At 39.1% G+C, this 18,906-nt stretch overlaps 1 protein-coding gene across 24 annotated transcripts in view; it reads left to right on the top strand.

Moving 5' to 3' along the window:
* Positions 1-18,036, top strand: part of ESRP2 (epithelial splicing regulatory protein 2) — a 180,198-nt gene extending 162,162 nt beyond the window's left edge. For all 24 annotated transcript variants that reach the window (XM_039382525.1, XM_039382524.1, XM_039382521.1 and 21 more), the window contains 8 exons: positions 177-309; positions 516-558; positions 1,050-1,351; positions 2,075-2,296; positions 3,557-3,755; positions 4,974-5,166; positions 6,197-6,374; positions 16,550-18,036. In XM_039382525.1, coding sequence (XP_039238459.1) covers positions 177-309; positions 516-558; positions 1,050-1,351; positions 2,075-2,296; positions 3,557-3,755; positions 4,974-5,166; positions 6,197-6,374; positions 16,550-16,708 — 1,429 coding nt within the window. In that variant the 3' untranslated portion in view covers positions 16,709-18,036. The remainder of the gene's footprint in view (positions 1-176; positions 310-515; positions 559-1,049; positions 1,352-2,074; positions 2,297-3,556; positions 3,756-4,973; positions 5,167-6,196; positions 6,375-16,549) is intronic.
* The last annotated feature ends 870 nt before the right edge of the window (positions 18,037-18,906 follow it).

Genomic DNA, 18,906 nt, shown 5'->3' with positions numbered 1-18,906 from the left:
AATCGTGTTACATCAAAAATGAAATTAAGTTGTGGATAGTAGCAATTTCTTTTTCAATCTCTAACCTTCACGTTAAAGCCTGATTTCTTTACTATTCTTACACAATTATTTGTATTAGTGTATTATCTGTATTAAAGAGTCAAACTAAGTTTATTTTTGTTGGTTTTGCCTTCCAGAGGTGGTGTGGCTCTTTGTCTGAATTCCCAAGGAAGAAGAAATGGGGAGGCCTTAGTTCGGTTTGTAAATTCTGAACAGAGAGACCTTGCACTGGAAAGGCATAAGCATCACATGGGCAGCAGATACATTGAGGTAAAAAGTTGTGACTTGAAATAAATCTTTGGAGGGCAACGTGAATATTTTAGGCCATGGTTTTAAATAAGAACAAACTGCCCTTCTCTTTTGCTCAAAGTACCAAAATACCATTCTCTGACTTGTGAAAGAGTTTGTGTGTTGTTTAGAGTTGAATGTTGTGATTTTCATGTAGGGTTTTTTTGTTCTTTCTTCTTCTCTTTAAGGTTTACAAAGCAACTGGAGAGGAATTCTTAAAAATTGCAGGAGGTAAGTGATGCTGGAGTTCAGTGCCATTACTTAAGTCCATCGGAATGTTGTTCTAGTTCTGATATTTTTTCTTGACTGAGGATGCAAATGGATAATGAAGTAGCTTTTCCTGGTTTACCTTACAAGAATACTTGACCCTGTCAAGTTCTGTTTTGACGTGGTTGAAAGTGAGCTGTCAGCATTTGGGCTGTGATGTTCACAGGCAGGTCTTGCTGTCTGGGAGGAAGATGAGCTCTTGTAGTGGAGGCACCTGTGTGGATTTGTATAAGTTCACACTGATCTCATCTTTGTTCCAATTTCATTAAAACATAAAACACTTTCAGGGGCAGAGATTTTCACTTCAGAATAGATTGCTGAGAGTTAGTAGTGCCTCAGGTCTTCTGTGGGTTTGTTGTTCTCTGCTCCCCTCCTGTATTTTTCCTTCCTGCTTTGCCGCTGCTCTGTCTTACAGAAGTGACCAGCATGACCATGCGCTGTTGTCTGTCCACCAGGCACCTCCAACGAAGTGGCCCAGTTCTTATCCAAGGAGAACCAAGTTATCATCCGGATGAGAGGCCTTCCATTCACTGCGACGCAGGAGGATGTCCTGGGCTTCCTGGGGCCCGAGTGCCCAGTCACAGGAGGGAAAGAGGGACTTCTCTTTGTCAAGTACCCAGATGGCAGGCCCACAGGAGATGCATTTGTGTTATTTTCCTGCGAAGAATATGCACAAAGTGCACTTAAAAAGCACAAAGAAATACTTGGAAAACGTTACATAGAACTCTTCAGGAGCACAGCAGCAGAAGTCCAACAGGTTGTAACTATTGGCTGTGAGACTCAAAACTAAGAAGAATCCCTTTTGACAAAACTAAAGCTGTAGCCTCTTTTTTGGTACCTCTTTCAGTAGAGTGTGTTTATTTGTGATAATCATCACTGAAAATGTTTTTCAGCAGTAAGCCCGAACACATCATATTTTCACTTTGTCATTTGGGAACGAGTCAACAGGACATGCTGAGATCGAAGTCTCTTACAGTTCTTATTTATTTGTTTGTTTTCTTCAGAAGCTCTGTACTTGGAGATGAGCACTCAGGTTAAAAAAGCAAGCACTCTCACTTAACCAGTCAGGTTTTATGAATAAATTAGAGCTCGTATTTTTACTTATTGGTTATTTCAGGTCTCAGTTCTTTTAAAATGACTTGTTTTAATTAACCCTAACTTAACTAAGAACTGTATGTGACAATACTTATTTATTAGCACAAATGTGGTTTCAGATATTATAAAATCAACTGTAATTGGCTTTTAACCTTTTTTATATTGAGATTAGAAAAGTCTGTTATTAGAGTCTAGCAAATTGAATTTGTTAGCCTTTCCCTCTCCCTTTCTGAGTTTGAAGCTTTCAAATGCCCAACAGGAAAGTAACAGCAGTAATTTGGTTTAAGAAGGGTTTTTTCCATGCTGTTGGAAAAAGTACTGTGAGAATTGGTCTGTGCTCAGGCAGATGATGTGTAAATCTGTCGCTGTGCTTTTTCCCCAACAGGTACTTAATCGATATATGTCAACACCTCTCATCCCAACTCTGCCAACTCCCATCATCCCAGTCATCCCCCCCCCCTACACCATTGCCACGGGCAGTGTCCGGGACTGTGTCCGGCTCCGGGGGCTCCCTTACACTGCGGGCATCGATGACATCCTGGAATTCATGGGAGACGCCACCGGGGACATCAAGCCCCATGGAGTGCACATGGTCCTTAACCAACAGGTAACAGCCCTTTGCCTGGGAGGATTGACTTGCCAGTGTCTGAACGGAACTGGAAGTCAGGGCAGCTTAGCTGATCCTGGCTGTGCTTCAGTCTTTAACTTTGGGAAAATACAGTGTTCTCTTTGTCTCTTTTCCTCATTTCCCTTCCCCTTTTACATACAGACTTGCTTTTCTTTCTCTGTATGTGTGTATGCATCAGTCTGGGGAGGATGAAGCCTGTTCTTATAATGATAATGTTCTTCAACCCTGTTGAAATGGTTCTTATGTTTCAGTGAGGTGCTGGAGATATACAAGAGAGAAATGTCTCTTATTAGATGGCATAGCTGCTCTGTCAGCCTTGGGGTTCCTGCTGTGTTGTTTGAGTGGTATTTGTGTCAAAATTAGGTTTTCCTAACTTATAATTTGACTAGAGATTTCTCAGGCTTTAAAGTAAGTTGCTAATTAAAAATTGTGTTTTGAGTATATTTTAATGACATGATCATAGGGATATATTTTCCCTGTTGCCTTGTGTTAAAAATAAACTCTCAGCCACAGAAAAACTGAGGTATTAAAGAAAACAAATGAAACAGGTTGACTATACTTGTTTTGATTTTTTTTTTTTATTAGGGAAATTTTTAGTATTTTATGTATACAACTATGTCTGTCAGATTGCAGAAAATCAGACCTGGAAATCAATTTCTGATGTAGCTATGGACTTTACTGAAGGATCTGGAGCTGTTGTTCCTAAAAAGTAGTTGCAGGGAAGGCAAAGCCAGACTCTTCCTAGAGCTTCACAGCAAAAGAATAAGGGATAAGTGTTTATAAATCGCATCAAGAAAAATCCCATTTAGGTGAAAAAGAAAAAACAAAATCACAATGAGAAATTAGCTAAGCACCCAAACAAGTTCCCAGAGATGGTGTGGAATCTCCACCCTTGGAGATCCTCAGATATCAAGTGGAGAAGGCAATGAGTGGCCTGATATAACTTGAAGGTTTGTCATGCTTTGAGCAGCCTTTGGATTAGAGACCTCCAAACTTTTTTTTCCATGCTTCATGATTCTGTTTTTTTTTTGCAGAGGAGTGAAGCATTGTGTTAACTGGGAACTGCTTGCATGTGTCTTGATTTTTCTGCTCCCATAAATAATTGTTGGGTCAATAGTCATTAGTGCCAGAGGAGGAAGAGCAATACAGACTTTCAGTAGATGTTTGATCTTGCATTTCTTGTGATCTGGGTGGTTTAACAACAGACTGACTTACAATTATTTCCCCGCCTCCCCCTAGGGACGACCATCAGGTGATGCTTTTATCCAAATGAAATCTGCTGACAAAGCCTTTATGGTGGCTCAAAAATGTCACAAAAAAATGATGAAGGACCGTTATGTGGAAGTATTCCAGTGTTCAGGAGAGGAGATGAACTTTGTTTTAATGGGTGGCACTTTAAATCGTAGTGGCTTATCCCCACCGCCATGTAAGTTACCATGTAAGTCTCCAATTCTTCTGCTCTCTGCTGCTAAAGGCTGACATGTGGTAGGTGCTGAAGCTTGTGGCCTTTCACCTTTTGACTCGGGTTTTGCCATGATCAATATACATGCTGAGATTGGAATTGTTCCCTTTGGGCAATAATGGGACTGATCAGAGGCATTTTTATTGTATTTTCGGTGATGAGTAGAGGGCAGCAAGGCCTTGCCAGTGAAATTGTTGCACACTTTGCTTTTGATGGGTGTACTGTTCTTCTGAGCTCTGCAGTAGACTTGCCTGTAGTGAAACCTACTTGCAATTAGGGGATTTTTAAAATAGGGAAAAGTTCTATATTCTAGCTGCCGATGAGTGCTCTTGCTATCTTGCCTTAGAGCATTGAGAAGGTACTCTTTGGGCTTATTTTTGAAGGAAAACACCCATTGGGTTGATATACTAACAGACTACAGAGTGGTGAAGTTAGACGGATTTTAATTCTTTTATTTTAAAATTACAGTGAACATTATTGAGGAACTAAAATGGATCTTTACTGTACTGTTCTAATTAGTGTCACTACCAAATCACAAAGCAGATACTGACGTGTATTTGCAAAAGAGTAAAAAGCTGCCAAATATAGTATATAAAAACAATCTGACTGCACACCAAGCTAAGCTTAATATTCCTATACAAATTAGGTAATTGTTCATCAAAATGCATCAGACTAGTGATCTAGTGGGTTATTCTCTTTTCCATTTGATATATCCCAAAATACTTTTTGAAGCCACAGGAAGCTTATACATGAAGAAGACTCATGGTCAGCAGTTATGGATGCCCATGTGTAGCTCCTATTTTGATACTTTTGTCCCACAGAGTACAACTTCTGTTAGAAAAAATGAGGGTGTGTTGGTGTGCACGCCTGCTTTCTCTATGCACATGGCTTTATGCTTTCTTTGAATAACTCTCAAGTTCCCTACTTTCCATTTACATGTGGACAAGGCCTCTCAGCTCTAGCAGTTGTGAACTTTCAGGAATTACTCATTCCAAATGTTCCAGTTGTCATTCATGGTGACACAGCAGGGGTCTCCAGGGGAGAGGTTAGAGATAAGTCTTTGCTCAGGTGTTTATCTATCGTGCCCAGATGGTTTCAATCAATTTTAATCACACTGCTGTAGGAAAGGAATTACACATCCTAGAGACCTCCATTCTGATTGCTTTTTGCTGCTGTGTCCTGGTTTGGTTTTAGGTCTCTCTCCACCAGCTTATGCTGCTTTCCAGACAGCAGCTGTGATTCCAGCAGAGGCAGCACTGTACCAACCACAAGCCCTCTTGCCAACCACCAGGACTCCCCAGGCCTCTGCAGCTGCTCCTCCAGCTGTTACCTACTACCCAGCTCAGGCTGCTCAGCTTTATATGAATTACACAGCTTACTATCCCAGGTAACCCCAAGATTTAACTGCTTCTCTTGACCTTTCATCTCAGTGCAGCAGGCAACTGGGTGGTCACTTGTGAACAGCCCTTAAATTTGTACTTCTGGGGTAGGTGGTCCTGGGAACTCGATGTTTGGTAGCAGAGGCAGTAACCATTTTAACTGATTCTCTGTGGCCTCGCAGTGAAGTTCGTCTCTTCTGTAGGTTCTGTTGGAATCTCATGATAATGTTGGTCTAATATTTAACAGAGTTTTTTTGGCACTGGGGCAATGTCAGCAAGGCAGTTCTATTTCTTGACCAGGAGAGAAGCTGTGTCAATAAATGCCTCTACACACTCATCTCTTAGTTTGTTCTTTTACTTACAACGCTGTTTCCATACTGAAAGGCTCATTGTAGGTGTGTACTAGTTTTGATTTTGTGTATCACTGAGACCAAAGAACACTTTTACATGTGAAAGCAAAGCAGATATCCACCTTTTCCCTTCCCAGAGATGATATCAGCATGAGTCACTACAGTCTGGAGCTTGGGTCCATGGGGAAATAGCTTGTTCATTGGTAGTTCCTAGGCTTGTGACACTTGTTAGCTTGAGTATGTGGTAACTTGCTGGATGGGTCCTGCCCAGAGCTGGAGATGCTAACTCATGGCTATTTTGTGGCTCAGAAATGCCAGATTTGGGCATTTGCCTGCTTTTCATATTATGACACACCCCTCTCCTTTTTTCTTTAGGAAATTATTAACTATTTTAAGTCTTCTGCAGCTATTTTTTGTTCTCCCCTGTGAAATAACAAGTGCCACTCCTTATATCTTTAACTACAAATGTTAGCTATTTTCCTTTCCCTCCTTTCTCTAAAAATACATTATCAGATGCTGAAGAGAAATTAAGAAAGTCCACAGAGCAATCCACATCAGGGTTGTTTGATTTTCTGTGGTATTGGGGTTTACTTTCAGACTTATATTTTCCGATTCATCTTTGCCTATTCCAAGAACTAGAACTGGCTACTGGTTTTCATACTAATTTTGCTCCCTCTTTCTCTTTCAGTCCTCCAGTGTCTCCTACCACAGTGGGGTACATTGCAGCTCCTCCAGGAGCTGTAGCTGCTGCTGCCACTGCCACCCACACTCCCATCCTGCCCCAGCCTGGAGCGCTGGTCCGGATGCAGGGCTTGCCATACAACACAGGAATGAAGGAGATACTCAGCTTCTTCCAGGGCTACCAGGTTAGTTTGCAGTTCCTGTGCTTGCCATTGTATTTAGACCTTCGAGTCTTGATGGGTGGAGATCAGATGGAGCCAAGTGAGTGCTTTTGGAATCTGCCAAACGAGTGTGCAGGCTCCATATTTAACTGCCAGACCAAAGTGTAGCACACAGTTTGCCTTATTTCTTATATAATAAACATATCCTAATTAGAAAGCAGTGATTTAGTGTCTAGGTTTAGGGTTTGAGTTTGAAGAGCAAGAAAGTGCAGAGCCCCGTTGTGAGTGGGGCTGGAAGGGGAGCTGCCAGAGGAAGGGGAGCTGCCAGAGGAGGGGGAGCTGCCAGAGGAAGGGGAGCTGCCAAAAGCTTTCAGTCCTGACCACTTTTTGGTAGGAGCCTTAGGTAGGCCCAGTGTTTGTCCTTCAAGACTTAAGTGTTAAAGTCTGCTGAGAGCAAATTTCTGGTACAGAGGGCTCTGAGCTGGCTGTGGTGACTTGCTTGCAAGAGAAAGACAGATGCCTCTGTCAGACACTCTTTCAAGTACTGACTATTTTGGTCACAGGCAGGAATATTTTCCATTAAAATTGCATTACATTGCAAACAAAAGGAAAACTGTATTCTCCAAACTGTTTGTCCTGATAGCAAATATTCTACATGCTATAGATAATTTCAGTCAGTATGTATTGATTGACTGCTCTCAGTGAGCAAACGTATAGAAACTTGTCTTCTTGATAAATTAAAAAAAGAAGCACCAAGTACAAACATTTTTTCCAGTAGCACTTATTTGAATTGATGGAATGGGTCCTTTCATGTCTTCTGCCCTTTGTCTCAGAGGATATTGTATCTATAATCATGTTTTGTCATCGCAAGTTTATTAAGAAGAAAGATAATTGACTATGGTATATTCCAGTCCATATTTAACTTCTGTGGATAATAACGGCACTTACACAACTGCCAGCTCTGCCCTTCTGGGTACTAGTCAGAAGCCCTGACATAAAATCCTCTTGGTGGGTCTCAAACCACTGCCAGTGATTTGTGTGCAAAGGTTTTGCATGTTTTTCCTTCAGCATTCTGTAAGGTGGATAACAGTGATAGTGCTAAAGCGTAGGATGCAGGTGGATTCTTTTTCAGGCGTAGCAGCAGTTAATATGAAACACTCAGGCATGGTATGTTTTCTTTTTTTATTTCTTTTTTTACCTTAAGATTCTTAAAGAACAATGAGCTTTAATTTGTAGAGCCAACTATCTGCTGTGTAAGTGAATGTACACTGAGAACAGATGCTTAAATGTGTATGTTCCAAGTTTTCAGTACTTGGAAGATGCAGTGCTCTACCTATTGTGTCTTTTTCAAATGTTACATTTGTTTAAAACAGTTTTACATACTCAGTTTCTCAGTGGAAAAATTTGAAGATTAGCACATAAGAAGTGTGATAAATTTTGACAAAGATTAAAAAGAAACTAAATTTGTTGTGGTTTAAGGGCTTTTTCTTCAACAGAAAAGAGGTCAAACCAAATTCAATTATTTGTGGCTTTCATGATTTCCACACAAACAGTAATAATAATTCATCTTGCTGTTTAGGCACTGATATTTTGCCTTGCAGTTTTTTTCAGCTGACTGGGGTTTTTGGTGGGTAGATGGTAGATGTATTATAACCTTAAGTGGGGAAGCCTATTTTCGAAACTGAAATTCAGCTAGAAGTAAGCAAGTGCACCTTTGAAAAATGTGGCCTGAACCCGTCTGTGCATGGAACAGGTCAGTGACCATCTTTAGTAGTTTTATTTCCCACTAAATCTTTACTTTAGTGAATCTGGACTTTGTGTCTGGTGCTGTTTGCCCTTTTCCTTCTTTCTGCATTTGGAGAGCAGTTCATGGTGTTTGTATTGCATAGTTAAAGGATTAGATGAATAGAAATTTTGCCACAAGGTGAAAACTATGTTCTGCTGCTGCAACCTCCTGTCATCATCAGTTACTGTTATTAAATTGGTCACCTCTCCAGATTCTCTAGAAGATGTTGTCCAAATGAGATCGGGTTCAAAATCTTAAAAGAAGCCAAGGAATTCTTTTGAATTGTTCTTGGAACCCTGTGTGTGGTAATGCTGGTTTTATACTCTCTGATTCCTTTAGGGGAAAAAGAGGTGGTGACTTACTGTAATGGGACAAAATTATATCTCTGGAGCAATAACTAATCTTTTTTTTTTTCTTTTTTTCCTCCCCTTTCCTCACATTATTTTTTCATTTTCTGCTGCTGCCCAAGGATTTATTACATCATTCTTCTGCTTGTTCATAAAGTGAGCCCCTAATAATCATCAGTGGTTTGGTGTGGTTTTAATCTATGTAGAGCTAATTGATGTTGGTGTTCAATGGGCTTCAGTGTTGGTGCTCTGGGAATCAGATCGGAGATGCTGAGACTGAAGGGTGATTTTTGTCTTTTTATGTCCTTTTCTGAAAGGAACAGGGTTTCAGTTTTAGTTCTTGCTTTATTCTCTTCTGGTTTTTTCCTTCAGTCTTCATGGGCTCTATATATTGCATGTGTGCACATGTTGCTACTTAAGTGAAAGCACCTTTCATACCAGACCTGCCTCTTCAGAGATAGACTTTGCTTATCGTGGGCTTCAACAAGCTGGTCTCAACATCAGTACATGCTTCTAATAACAAATAATGTAAAAGTCTGCAGATCAGCATTTTAATTTTAGTTTAATTTTATCAACATTAGCCTCTTGCTTAGTGTTTCAGCAGCTTGATTTGTTCTCATGGTTCTGCTTTCTTGTTTTTATTGTTGAAAATTCCTTCTGTTTATTGTAACTTGGATTAAACAATCAAAAAACTTGTGAAAAATTTTAGTAGTAAATCTTGGAGATGGTAATTTTCCCCATTACCTTTCTGTATATAATTGTAGTGTACTGTAATCTTCAAAACAGCTAATGTTAGTACTCTCTGATTCAGTAATACATCTTAAACTGCTTTTTAGTTGCACTGTAATGCAACAGGACCATTGATTTGAGTCCAATTGTATACTGGATACATAGCTAAAGGATACATAGCTAAAAAACAACAAAATCCAAACCAACTAAAACTACATTGAAAAAACAACAAACCCCCAAATAACCAAAACAACAAAATCAGAGACTTCACTATGCAATTCATAGGACAGTGGGGTGACAGTAGTTGCTTTGACAAGTGCTAAAACACCTGCACTTGGTGCAAAAATATTAATTACATGCAACAAGACTCCTCAGTGTTCCTTTAGGTCATTGCTCTGTACAGCTGTAGAAGCAGTGAGAAAACTCAAGTAAATAATGAAGGAACAGGGGTAGTAGTGGTCATGGATTTATGTGAGGTTGGTGTGTATCAGAACAAACTTTTTCACTTAAATATCTTTATTTTTTTTCACATTTAGTGGCTAAATTCTCTATGGATTTTACTACTTAGCCACTGAACGAATCAATGAGAAATATTTCTAGTCTCCAAATACTGACTCTTTTGTTTGTTTTTCTATGGGAATGCAAATACTGACCCAGTTGGTATCGTGACAAGAACCGTTGGGTTAATGAATAAGCAGAGGCAATTTAACTGTGCCCCTGCCTTAGCTGCCCAAAGCCAGTTCCCAGCTGTTGTCTTGGCTAGGATTCAGCATGCATTTTGGAGGACTTGCCCAGTTTCTTGGAGGTTGGCATCATGCCTGCCTGAAAAAGACCCTGTGGATTAGTGCTTAGAAAGCAGACTGCTATTTAGGTAAGCTCTAAGTATAGTAGTAAAAAAAATAAACTAGAAGATGACTAAGATTTAGGGACCATGGGCATTTTATTTAAAGCCTCCTAAATTTGCTGAAAAAGACTAGAATGGAAATGTAGGGACTTTTGTGTACATGTTTTTAGGTAAGAGAGGCTTAAAATAAATACTGTTCTTTCAACCTGTACTGGGCTTTGGTGCCTGTTGTCCGCAGTTAAAAAGACCTTTTGCAGTATATTAATCCTCCAAGTCTTCAGAGACCCAGAATTCAAGGCTTGTCAGTGGAGGGGAGGAGGGCGACTTGTGCTTAAAACAGTAATAAGGAAATGAAAGGAAGTGGGTGCATGGCTAAATTCCAAGGGCATTAGCAACATTTCTCTCTTGTGTCAGGACAGCTGATTTCATTGTTACTGACTTTTTAGGGATTAGGTTTTTTTCCCTGAAATGCATGCTTAAACAAAGAAGTATTCTCTGTTTCCTATGGGTTCCTTTTGAAATCTGACTCTTTGTAGTCTGAGAAGGACACCCCATCATCTGTATGCCAATCCTAGGGATAGCACATTTTGACTAGGGAAGGGAAAGGGGATAGAATTCCCACTTACTGGTATTTGAAGTCATCTGGCAATACAGACACTATTTTATGCTCACCCCCATGCTCTCAGAATAGAGAACGCTGTTTGTTTGGCTTTAGTCCTTAAATGTATCTTCCACCTGAAAGTGTTGCCTGTGTGGAGAAACCCTCTATGAGACTGGGACTGGTAAATTAGTGGTTCCAGTTTCTGTCTGCTGCCTCCCATGCTGGAAGCAAGGCTGAAGTGGCAGCTCTGACACACAAACCACTCCAGTGGGGTCTCTCTGACACACAAACCACTCCAGTGGGGTCTCTCTGACACACAAACCACTCCAGTGGGGTCCCTTCCTCGGAGTGCTCCTGTGGCTGCTGGTGAATATCAGCACTGCTGTGAATATGAGACACTTCAGGGGCAAAGCCAGTTTAGGGCATTTCTCCTGGCTCTTGTGCTAAAGGTTGCAGTTACCTGGTCATCAGATCTCCTTTTATGTTCCAGACTTGGTCTATCTAGGCTTTTTTCCGAAGTCTGAGAGATCCCTCTGGGAACTGTTCTGTTATGGTTTATTGTTAGTTTAGGCCATAATTGCAGCTGCCATCCAGGAAGTGGCCATTTTTCCTGTGATGTTTTCCTTTTATTTGATCCCATTTTTTCCCAGTTGAGGTGTACCTAAATATACTTTCCTGTTTGTTTTTTTTAGCAGTGTTTTTTTTCTTTTTCACCTAGATTGCTTTGTATGTGCTGTTTTTAGACTGAGCTTTGAATGTTCACTGCAGGAACTGCAAAAATGAAATGGAAATCAATGACTTACTGGTTAGTGACCTGGTTAAATCTGTGCATAGTCTGTGAGGGGACGAGAACAGTCCCATATTTCCCTCACCATAGATGAAAGAAATAAAAGAGGAAAAAAATGTACAAAGAGAAAGTGTAGTATACTACCTCTTTATTAACCAGTTTACCCTTGGCTTTGTCCTGTGTGGTTGAATACTTTTGTTTTATTCTTATGGGTTCTGAAATGCAGATAGAATCAGAGGTATATTCACAATCATGTGCTTACTCAGGCAAATTAGGGTAGTTTTTATTTCATTTGAAGAATTTACTGTTCCACAGCTTCTGTTTTAATTGACTGCAGTCTCTTACCTATTGTTCTTGCGATTAGAAGCTGCTTCTATCGCTAGGTCTTTTGAGGATTTTTTTTTCTTCTTTCTGTTTCTCTTTCTTTAGGTCTGAGCCTAAGCTCTGACAACTTTGACTTTCTGTGCAGGATAGTTTTCCCACTTTCATGTTTTCGACATTGTTTATTGCATTTCAAGCGTAACCTTTGAAATACTGTCCCTCACAAGAGCCTGTAGATCTTTGCCTACTGTACATCTACTGATAATCTAAAGTATGTACTATCTTGAGACATTCTTTCCAAAGAGCAAACTTACATTTTGTAGATTTGTTTCAAGGGCAGGTCTGGGAACTGATAAATCTAATATTTGCACGGTCTGGTTTCCCTAGCAGAGACTATCTAGAAAATACTTCTTATATTTGTCTTTTACTTAATGGCATGGGTCTAGATGTGAAGGTGACTAGAATTCAGTAGTAAAAATTCTGGGAGGTTCTTTTCTTTTATGTTCTCTGGGCTCCTGGTTATTGTTCTCTGTGAAAGGTGTATACTGGCTGTTTATTTCTTTTCAACTTCCCTTTGGATGGATACGATGTGTCCTGTATGCCCAAATATAACACCTTTTTCTCCCTAAGCTGGCAGGAGACTTTTTGTATTATAGAAATATCAAAGGAAGGCAGCATAGTACATCCATACTGTGTGCATTTGGCAATCATCTAAAATGTTAGTGCAAAACAGCCATTTTGCAGGGCAGGAAAACCTTCTTGCCACCAAAAGGATATTCGATAACTTGTGTTATGCTACACACTTTGTCTTCTGGATTATAGGAGCCGCTCCAGTACTCTTTGCAGCATGTGCAAGAATTCTCAGTCCTTTTCCAGGATATAATTTGGCAAGATTATGAGATAAAAACAATGTTTCATATCCCCCAAGATGTATTTTCTGACTATGTGTTTTATATTTGTACCAGGCCAATAGTATGTGTGATTACTGTTCAGATTCAGGACCTCAAGTAAATCTTAGATCTGGTACATATATGAGGTTTTTGTTTTAATTTGTTGCTGTGACTGTACTGTATAGTCACTATTTTTATTTTAATATACTACTTCTACAAATCTATCATGATGCAGCTACACTGGATCATTTATTTCTTTTTTCGATGTAGAAATATACCACACTGGTATAAATTTTATCTTGTAGGTGCATTCATGCCAGGACACTGATTTTCTTTAATTGCATTGGTGTAGTCTATGTAGTGCAAGCATTATATGCAGTTAAAGTGTTTATCACTCTACCCTAGAGAAGGTGCAGTTTATTTCCATGGGTACATAAAAGGTCTGAATGAGATCCATACACTTCTACCAATGCCCCACTTCAGTGTGCAGGCTGGGAGATGCTCATCCGTCCCAGTGAGAGCCATTACTGGAGGTGTCATTATGCTCATGCAAACTTGAAGAGTTTGGTTACCTGATGCTGCCATCTCATGAGTAGAAGGAAAAAAAAAAAGGAGCACTTCGTAATCTGAGCTATTTCCCTTCCTCAATAAGGAACAGTTCAAATACAGTTCAGAATTTTCCCCACAAGCATTTATTTTATATCTATTCCTACGACCAGTAATACAGTTGATGTACATTTTTTTTATCTTGTGTAAAAATAGCATCTGTCAAATTCACTGTCTCCTGCCAGTTATTATAGCTGATGCTCTTAATTATGGTTGCAAATGATCATCTGTGTGGCTTGCTGTAGCAGGACTGTTCCTTCTCTTGCTGACTCTCCGTGTCACACTTGTACTGTAGTATGCACCCGATGACTACAATGGCCTGATTCAGCTGAGCGATCAAGCCAGGAGTGTGTTACAAGCACCGAAAGAGTGGGTCTGTTTGTAACTCTTTGTAACTTCTGAAGAAGGTAAGATATGACTGGCAGAACCTGTGTCTCCAGAGGTGAATGGGAAGGAAAAGAAGGGCTTGGTGATAGAGATTTTTTTTCTTGTGGCTTTCCCCCCTTATTAGCTTGCGTTGGGATCCTTGCATTAGTCCTTCTGCTTAAAAAATCAACTAACCTAAGGAAATGGGCCCACTGTGATCCGTGGTTGGGGTAGCAGTGCTGGAGGTAGTGTGATTGCCTGGTTCTGCTCAGACGGTGTGTTAAACTTCCAGCAGGGTTTATTAGTGCTTGTTTCTCATGTAAAGCTTCCAGACCAATATTTTACTTTTAGTAGAGTGGTAGAAGATGATTTTTTTTCTTCCTCTTGCTAGAAAGCACGCACTAAGTTGTGGGCAAAAAACCCCAGACCTCTGGCTTTGTCTTTTCTGTATGATATAACTGGCTGGAGATTAATATTTCTGTTTCTTGATCTCCCTAATGCAATGTGAGCTATTACTTTATTTTTTTAGGAGAGGTTTTTTGGGTATAGTGACTTTCTGATGCAATTAACTAGATTTGCTAACAGTAAACTTGCCTGCATATTTGGCACTAACACATAATTCTTTAAGAACTCGTTGTGGCCTGTGTGGAGTACTGGATGTCCCAGTACTACAGTATTCCATTCAAAATGCTACTGATTAGTCAGTATATTTTTTTTCTCCTTAAGAAAAAAACCACAACAAACTTTTAGTACAAATATGGCAATCAAATACTGTGCCTTAAGACAATTACCTTCATAGACAAAGGTACTTCCACATAAACGCCATCAACTCAGTTGTTTTCAAATTAGTTGGTTTCTCATGATACTCTTGGATCTGCTGGGGAGCAGATAGACTAGAGGCTGCGTGGTCTGGTGATTAACTGGAAAACCAGATCAGCAGTAGGTTTCTACTATGTATGGCATGGAAAAAGTCTTTACTAATTCACAGAGTAGCTCATCCTGAATTCTAAGTGGCTCAAAGTAGTATTATACATATACCACTCTTTTTAGAATAAAAAAAAAAATCCAGATAAAATATTTCTTTGAATCTGAATCTAATTATAAAACACATATGTGCATAAAGAAAATCTATTTCTATCTCTATAAATACGTATGAATAAGAACTTAACCCTAGTGTGTCTTAAAATGAAACCGAAGGGGTTTATTTAACTCTTTTAATTATGTTGCTTGCAGAATGCATAAACTTCTCTGCTAGCTTTCTTTGCAACCCTTATAACATGAATTTCCAGATCCTTACATTGGTATTACACCAATAAACTATGTTTTTAAAGCTCTTCTCTGTGCTTAGAAGTCTAACTGTGCTCCATGTGTGTTTTCAGCTGACTCTAACCTGCAATATTAAATTTCTGTTCTGGGCTGGTGGTAAATGACTTCATCCCATATGGATTAATAACAGAGCTTGTTTGGAGTCGAGCATCTTTTAGCTCAGATTTCTGACTTAATCCAAACTGTGTTCAACTTTCTCTTTGAGCACGGTGTTATTCTGAAATAAACCAAGATTACTTCCAAAGTTGAAGTGGGCTTTAGACATGAGGGTTTTTATTTGTCTTTGAATTTCTTTCTGTATGCTACTTCTTGGCTAACTTTAGTTACCTGAGAAGAAATAATGCAAAGTCTGTACTAACTGTCTTATGCATGCTTTTGGTTTCTAATGTGTACCGTTGCTTACATCTTAAGAATATTTGTACTGCCTGCTCAGTGTTTGGGTAAGTGAAGCTCTGGCATGTACTTGCTTTATTTCCATATGTTTGAATGTAAAGCTGTCAGAAACTGCTCTTGGTAATAACTGAGAATTCTATTTCTTACAGTATACCAGGCACACAAATTCTACAAAAGTGAAACCCTTAAATATTTTAACCTTTTATAAACTCAAGAGGACATATGTCACATGAACCTAACTTGAATTGGGTTAATACTCCTAAAACTGGTTGGTTCTCCAGCATGGTTTTGTCTGACACTGTTTTCTCCAACAAATTAACCTTGTATGCTGAGCTTTTGATCCTTCAGCCTTTGGTTTTGAAACTTCACTGATGTTCATTTCTATCCAACAAACAGGGGTTCCAAACTTACCTTGGAAGTACTTCCTGCATGTTATGGGAAATGGATGGAGTACAACAGGGCAGACAGATGTCTGCTTTGAACTCAGCAATTTGGAACTGCCTTTTAAGACTTTATGAGGGCTAATGCTCTCCAAAGTAAATCAACTCCAGTGACTAAATAATCTCATCTGCTACCCTGCTTTTTCTTAACCTTGTTAAAATTGCAATAAGTACTAATTTCAGTTGGACTGCACCAAATTTTACTTCATTTTTCTGAAAAATCTTTCTTGTGCTGTATGCCTGTGTTGAGTTCAGCTCATCCTCTCAACACAGAACTCGTAGCGGCTCTTTTATTTTTTGTGTATGTGGTTTTGTTTGTTTGTTTGTTTTTTTAACTGTGTGTGTGAGTATTCACATGCCTTATATATATCCTTTGTCACTTGGCCAGTAGTCCACATAGTACAAGAACTATTCATTGAATGCCTGGACTTTCTTGCTCCATTTACCTTTTATTAACATCTACGTCTTTATTTTCTTATCAACCTTTAATTTCAATTGCTTCTCTAGCAAAATTTTTGCATGGAATTATGTCTATTCTATTCAGCACACCAGCAGAACAAGAGCTGCTGCTGTTTGCCAAGCTAAAAGCTGAATTCTTCTAATCTTCAATCCCTTCTCCTCCTTCCCACTCTCAACATCCAGAGTATTTTCACCACAGACACAGGAGTGGAGTGAACCAGATGTGCAGCATTAAAAATTGCATTTCCAGGTGTGGTCTCTGGTCTTTATAGTTTTTTTCTTCTGTTTTCTTGTACCATTGCAGCTCCAAGCAGATTCCATCCTCATGCTTTACAACTTTAATGGCCAGCCCAGTGGCAAGGCATTGGTGACTTTTCCAAGCCTGGATCTAGCTAAGAAAGCAGTGGCTGAGAAAAATGGACAGCTCCTGGGAAGCCGCTATGTAGAATTGTACCTGGTCTAACTAAACTCTCTCTGGGGGATGAGGAGAGAATGTCGCACTCAACACCGTGCCTTTTGCAAAATAAGAAGTCTTCCCTTGCCACCCGGGCAGCAACAAGTGTGCCTTTTCAGCATAACAAGTTGGAATGCAGAGTGGTAAATGTCCTGTACTTAATTTGAAAAATGGTGCATCCTATGCCAAAGATAAAGTGAAAGCAAAAATTATGCAGTTAATTTACTTAATTTCTAATGTACTTGTGTAAAAATAAGTAAACCCACTCCTGGCATGTAGTTAATTCTGAAGACAGTCTAACAGCACTTCAGCTATTGCAGCCTTGGGAGAAACTTAGTAGCATTTGAAGTGGAAAGCGAAGCTTGAGTCATTCAGATTCTTCTGTGTTTAGTTTTTAAGAGTTTACACTTGACAAAGTGTCCTGTTTTTTGTAGAGTTTAAATGTCTTTAGGAAGGTCTTTTGGAATGCATGACTTAGCCAGTTCAAAGCGTAGATCATATTGATTTTTGTTTTGTATTGTTCTCAACTGAAAAATATCAGGATGCTGGACCCCAAATGCAATTTTGCTTTTTCATGTTTTCATTAGACCTTGTTTTGCAAAAGCCATATTTGTCTTTCTTACCAGTGTACTGCTGCCAACATGTAAAGCAAAAAAAATAAAACCAACATCAAAATCAGAAAAACCCTCCCTGCCTGCCCATAACTTGCTGCCCCCAGCCGCAAACTTAATCTCTACAGGACAAAAATGGCACATAAACCTGAGTACTGATAAGTTATATTTTTTTATTTAAGCATATTAGCTTTCAGATACTGTATTAAAGATTTTGCTCTAGTTTATGTGCATGCAATTTGTTTACATCTTTAAACTACTTTATTTGTATATTATGAAACAACAAGATATGTTGGAATCTGAATTCTCTAGTGCATGCTTTTTTTCTTTTTCCCGTGTGTACATACATAAGCTAGAAGTACTTTTATGTTATGTAGCATGTGTTTAAAAAAAGACATCTGCTGTAGAAGCACTAAATGACTTTGTTTTTACTGTGCCTTACTTCAAAACCATTCCGAGTGCAATACCAGCAGAGCAAAATGTAATGAATTCTGTTGTTGACATGTTCATGGATGTCTGAATTGATCCTTTTTGTTAGTGTACAATTTGAGTTGTACTTTAAAGAACTGAATGATGTATGCTTCTTTATATTACAACAAATAAAAGAGATGCTTACTATGTGCATTGGCTTTTGAAAGTACGTTAAACTTTAATGTATGCTTTGGTTTAATGTATTTTCACAGAGCATCATTCTTTGATAAATAACCTCTTACACACTTCTCTCTTCTCCTGGATTTAGATAAGCATTTGTACTTTGAGTGAATGGTATGACTTTTCTTGTGGGTTTTTCTTTTTCCTTTTTGAGTGTGCTGGTAAGCCAGAAATGTGCATGAGGCATGTTTCTTTTGTAGTGGAACACTCTTTAGGCAACGGTGATGTAACTGTTTACATGCTTAGTGTTCTCATTCTGTTGCCAGAGGAAACAAAGTATTGAACTTGAAATTGTGTTCATGTTTGGATTTAATTGACCTAATGGGTCACTCGCTTTTCTGTGCAACCCAAAATGCTACATTTAAGTTATGATGGAGCCAGTCAGCCTTTTTATTGTAAAAATGGAGAAGGGGAGGGAATCATGTAAAGATAATAGGGTTTATTTCTCTCTAGTCAGAATTATCTCATGCCAGATGCCATTTCATCATTAAAATCTCCAAAAGGAAGTTTCAGCACAATCGGGTGGGACTAGAGGAAAAGCTTTTACATTATTTTAAAGTAGAACTGTTTGCATTACTCTGTTTCTAAGATTTATCTTTGTGAAATCTGCCACAAGCCTTACTTTTAAAGTAATTGAATAGTAGAAAGGATTGCATAATTTTAATTAACATTCCCCATGTGCCTTGGAGGAGAATGCTTCTCCCTTTTAAAAAATTTGGGACCTACATAGTCCGTCTGTTAAGACTCCTACAGTCTGCCATGGTCCAGCTGGTCACATCTTGGTTGTGGCTTTGCAATCTATTGAAATGTCTTATTTTTCTCTTAAAAAAAAAAAAAACACATGGAACTTGTGTTTTTCTGTTTCCTTGGCAAGCTGAGCCAGGGCTGCAGAGGAACACCTCAAGTAACATCAGCCATGATTTACACAGATTCCCCTTACTCCTC

This window comes from Pipra filicauda, unplaced genomic scaffold (genome assembly GCF_003945595.2).
Source record: "Pipra filicauda isolate LSUMZ 115617 unplaced genomic scaffold, ASM394559v2 scaffold273_size1055052_pilon, whole genome shotgun sequence".
In the NCBI taxonomy this organism is placed as follows: domain Eukaryota; kingdom Metazoa; phylum Chordata; class Aves; order Passeriformes; family Pipridae; genus Pipra; species Pipra filicauda.
Note: the sequence above shows the minus strand (reverse complement) of the source record. Positions and strands in the feature narration are given on the sequence as shown.